Source organism: Etheostoma spectabile, chromosome 4 (genome assembly GCF_008692095.1).
Source record: "Etheostoma spectabile isolate EspeVRDwgs_2016 chromosome 4, UIUC_Espe_1.0, whole genome shotgun sequence".
In the NCBI taxonomy this organism is placed as follows: Eukaryota; Metazoa; Chordata; class Actinopteri; order Perciformes; family Percidae; genus Etheostoma; species Etheostoma spectabile.
In genome coordinates this window covers 30,818,873-30,823,006 of record NC_045736.1, presented here as the reverse complement: position 1 = coordinate 30,823,006, position 4,134 = coordinate 30,818,873, and the positions used below count along the sequence as shown (strand labels likewise).

Below are 4,134 nucleotides of genomic sequence, written 5' to 3'. Positions count from 1 at the left end.
TAGAAGTGAGATGTCTCACTCTGGAGTTAAACAGAGACCTAAACATACAGGATGAAAACAGTTAGGTTATGGTCAGGATCCTACAGTCTCCCCGTTCTCCCAGCTGATTCATCACATCTGTATTCCCTTTTTTCTTTATAAAAGCTCAGTTTTCAGGGTTCGCAATTCATAATAATTTAAGTTATGGGTTGTTTACATTCATGGTAGTGAATAACACCACGCAGCAGTTTTCTGTCATTTTTCCTGTTGGAATATACGAGGAGGCATCATAATGCAATAAAGCCAGTGGAGAGCACTTCAATGTGCTCTGTCTTTATAATAAGGTCTTTCCATGCAATTTACTATCCCAGATGCAAAAAATAATCACCCCCTGGAAAAACTGAAATCAACGCAGCATAAGAAGTCTTACTTAGTGCCTGGGTCTGCTACGAGGACATCGTCTTGCAGCAGATTGATTGCAGTCTGGGTTTTTCCTTTCCAAAGCAGACTTGTGGCCCGGAGTCTCCTGGGTAGACCTAGATCATCCAAGTCAGCAAACATAATATAATTGTGATATAATATAATTGAGTTTGCATGCACAATACATGTATTTTTCTACTTCTGCTCCAAAAAAAAAACCTTCATGTTTTTCACCATTTTTTTCTGCCTATTATCTGCCTATTTTTCTGCCTATTATGTTGAGGATTGATACCTCACCAAAAATGAAGACAGGGTAGGCTTTTAAAGATTTATGATTTTCTTGCTTCTGTCATCTTTTATTTGAATTCATTGCACAGAGTAAAGTATTAGAAGTAGAAAAGCTTCTTCAGATGAACAAGTCCCTGTTTAAGCGTGACAATAGCAATATTTTTGCTGTTGACGAGTCCAGCATGATAAGTATCCGAACGGCCCACATACATAATGTTTTATTTCACTGCATTGCAGGTGTTCAGTGCAATCTATACACAGTAGAGCACTCTTCCATGGGGTCTGTGAAACGTTTTAGGATTAATGAATTAATTATCATGGCATAAATATTTGTATTTCTTATTTCATACAATGCTTAACAGTTCAACAGTTTGTCTTGGCTGAAAATAGATACAGAACATCTGTACTAGAAGAGTCATTGTTGATCTTTTTTGTGATTTATTTCAGTAACTTATGATCACAAATAGTGAAAATCTCACTGATGTTAAGGATGATATTTTAAGTCATTAAACCTAATCAGCACAGGTTTATTTTCTTGATAGTGTGGTGTATAAAATGTCAGAAAATAGTAAAAACAAAATGCTGTAGGGACTGTTTTTGCCATATTTGCTTAAAATGACCTAAAATAGTCACACAATTTGGATGTTTACATTTAACAAGCTTATCGAATAGAAAAAAAAGGTTATGTCAAATATGCCGAAAACCTCTTCTTCCAATTATTTCTCTTTTATTCAAATGTTGATATTCCACCCTCAAGATTTAATACGTCAGCTCCTGTGGGTTTAGTCCACATCCAGCTCCAGAATTTAGTTAAATTGGGGCGGCAGTAGCTCAGCCCGTAGGGCTGTAAGCTTAAGAGGTGCCAGTTCAACCCTTTGTCATGACTGAAGTGCCCTTCAGCAAGGCCCAGAACCCCCAACGGCAGCCCTCTGACTCTACCATCTCTCCATTTAGTGCATGAATGAGCTCCTGTGCGTCCATGTTCCTGTGTGTAATGTAACAGAGTGTAAAAATGGAATTTGCCCTTTGGGATAATTAAAAAGTCTTCCTAAAAAGATATCTAAGATGCATTTTCACACATAACTAACTGTACATTTGAGACCTGAGGGACTACAGTAGGCTGTATCTTATTAGCTCTTGAATCCTATCTCAGCAGCAGTACAGTATTTACCTGAGAGCTGGCTGGCCATCCTGCGCAAGGTGACTGAGGAGGAGCGGATCTGAACCTCCCCGCTGTCCAAAAATATCAGGCCATCGGTCACGTATTTCAGCTCAGAGTCTCGCGTCCTTCCCAGAGGGTTTTTGATGGTGAAGTTGTCCACATATTTTTCCAGAGGGTCATCCAGGGAGCCGATCTTCCCATCCTCCCACAGCTTGTAGAGCATCAGCGTGGGGAAGATCTTAGATAGGCTCGCAATTCTGGAAGACAGATAACAGAGCAATGCGATTTCTTTATATCTGAAAATACTTGATGAGTGTTTTGTTTTTGTTTGTCTGCCAACTCTTACTCTTGTGTCTCGCCTCCCTGCTTTCTTTTGCTTTTTGCGTAATCCCCCCCCCCCCCCCCCCCCCACCCCCCCCAAAACAACAAAGTCTTTGCCTTCTGTCTGTACGTGACTTATAAGGAACTTGTGTGGTTGAATAGAAGTAAACAACACTAGGTCAAAACCGAGTATATGGCTGGACCGTGTGTGGTCAATGTGGCCATTCATTTGTGTCTGATGGGAGAACGACATAGAGGGGAAGGCACACACACACACACACAGCTGATTAATGGGTGATAGCGGTAGAGGTAATGGGTTATATCACCAATACTACGTCTCAAATCACGCACTTCTCACTACTCACAATTGCTTTTTTGAGTACATAGCATGTTCACACTGACATATGCCATATGCCACTGCATGTGTCATGTGGCCACATGCAGTGCAGTACTATTACCCGGATGCCCCACTTAAGCGGTCAAAATGTTGAGTGTGGATCGCTGGACACTCCTCACACTCAACTGTCATCATCTTTGCAACGAAGCGGAAGCTACACGACCACCAACGCATTTTTAAACTTGTGACTGTGTCAGGCGGGGAAGCTGTAGCGGTTACTTTTCAAATGGCGAAACACAAACTATACATGTGTTTGTTTGTTTTTTCATAAGTACCCCTATATCCGTCAGTTAGGAAGAAAATAAGTCGGATGGATGACAACAGTGCAAAAATGCTCCACCCATCTACAATTTACCATTAAAAAGAAGAAGAATAGTATTTTCTGGTCAGTGCATAAAGACCGTGATTTGAGGCAACACTACCTGTCAAAATGTAAAAGTGTGCACAGTGTACTACACATATTTGTGCTCATGGAAGTATCTGAAGAAAGACACAATGCAACACTTCAACCCATGGTGGAACTTTGTCTCTCAGAGACAGCAGGACAGGGTTTCCAGGTGCTATAGGCCTGGTCCCTGGGGTCCAGCCAAAAAACAGCTATACATCTTGAGCCAGATTAGAATAAATGTATTGTTAGAATGGGTACATTAGATTCCATCGAGTAGCAACATAGTGTTATGCTTTGTGAAATATGTTTATTTGCTTTCTTGCCGAGAGTGTGATGAGAAGATCGATACCACTCTCTGAATATAGAGCTACAGCCAACATCTTGTTAGCCTAGCTTAGCATAAAGACTGGAAAGGGAAGGGAAGGGAAAACAGCTAGCCTGGTACTGTGGTAACAAAATCCCCCAACCAGCACTTCTATAGTTAACATGTCATGCCTTTTTTATCCATGTAAAAACATACCAGTGTAAACATATGTTGTAATATTCATCGGCCATACTCACTTACACAACAAAACTTCGGAAGAGTAAATAAGTGTATCTAACTGTGATCAACTATTAATATTTGAAAAACACATTCATTTTGATTATATACTGATCCGTCAATTGTTAAGTTTTTGTACTTGGTGATTTTACTTGCTTAGAAAATTGGTCATGCAAAGGAAGTGTGTTACTAGAAAATCTATAATTAAGGTGGTGTACTGGTTAAATGGAGATGTTATACTAAATTGCAACTTCAGAGTCTAAGACTCGGATATGTTTAAACCAAACATCTATACAGTATGTATTATCTGTGCCGGTATGCAGGTACTACAGTATGTATAGATATACAAACCCGATTCCCAAAAAATTGGGACACTGTACAAATTGAGATTAAAAATGAATGGAATAATTTACAAATCTCATAAATGTACTGTATAATAAAGATGACGCATCAAATTCGTAATCAACATTTTGAAATGTCATGCTAAATATTGACTCATTTTGGATTTCACGAGAGCTGCACATTCCAAAAAAGTGAATACAGGTAGCAATAAGAGGCCGGAAAAGTTAAAATTACATATAAGGAACAGCTGGAGGACCAAATGGCAACATGATTGGGTATAAAAAGAGCCTCTCAGA

The 4,134-nt window shown here is 39.5% G+C and overlaps 1 protein-coding gene across 1 annotated transcript in view; it reads right to left on the bottom strand.

Annotated features, from left to right (window-relative positions):
* lactbl1b (lactamase, beta-like 1b) overlaps positions 1–4,134 on the bottom strand; it is a gene marked incomplete in the record, with an annotated part of 36,284 nt that overhangs the window by 2,029 nt on the left and 30,121 nt on the right. The window contains 2 exon segments of the mRNA XM_032514037.1: positions 410–515; positions 1,859–2,106. Of these exon segments, the coding sequence (XP_032369928.1) occupies positions 410–515; positions 1,859–2,106 (354 nt within the window).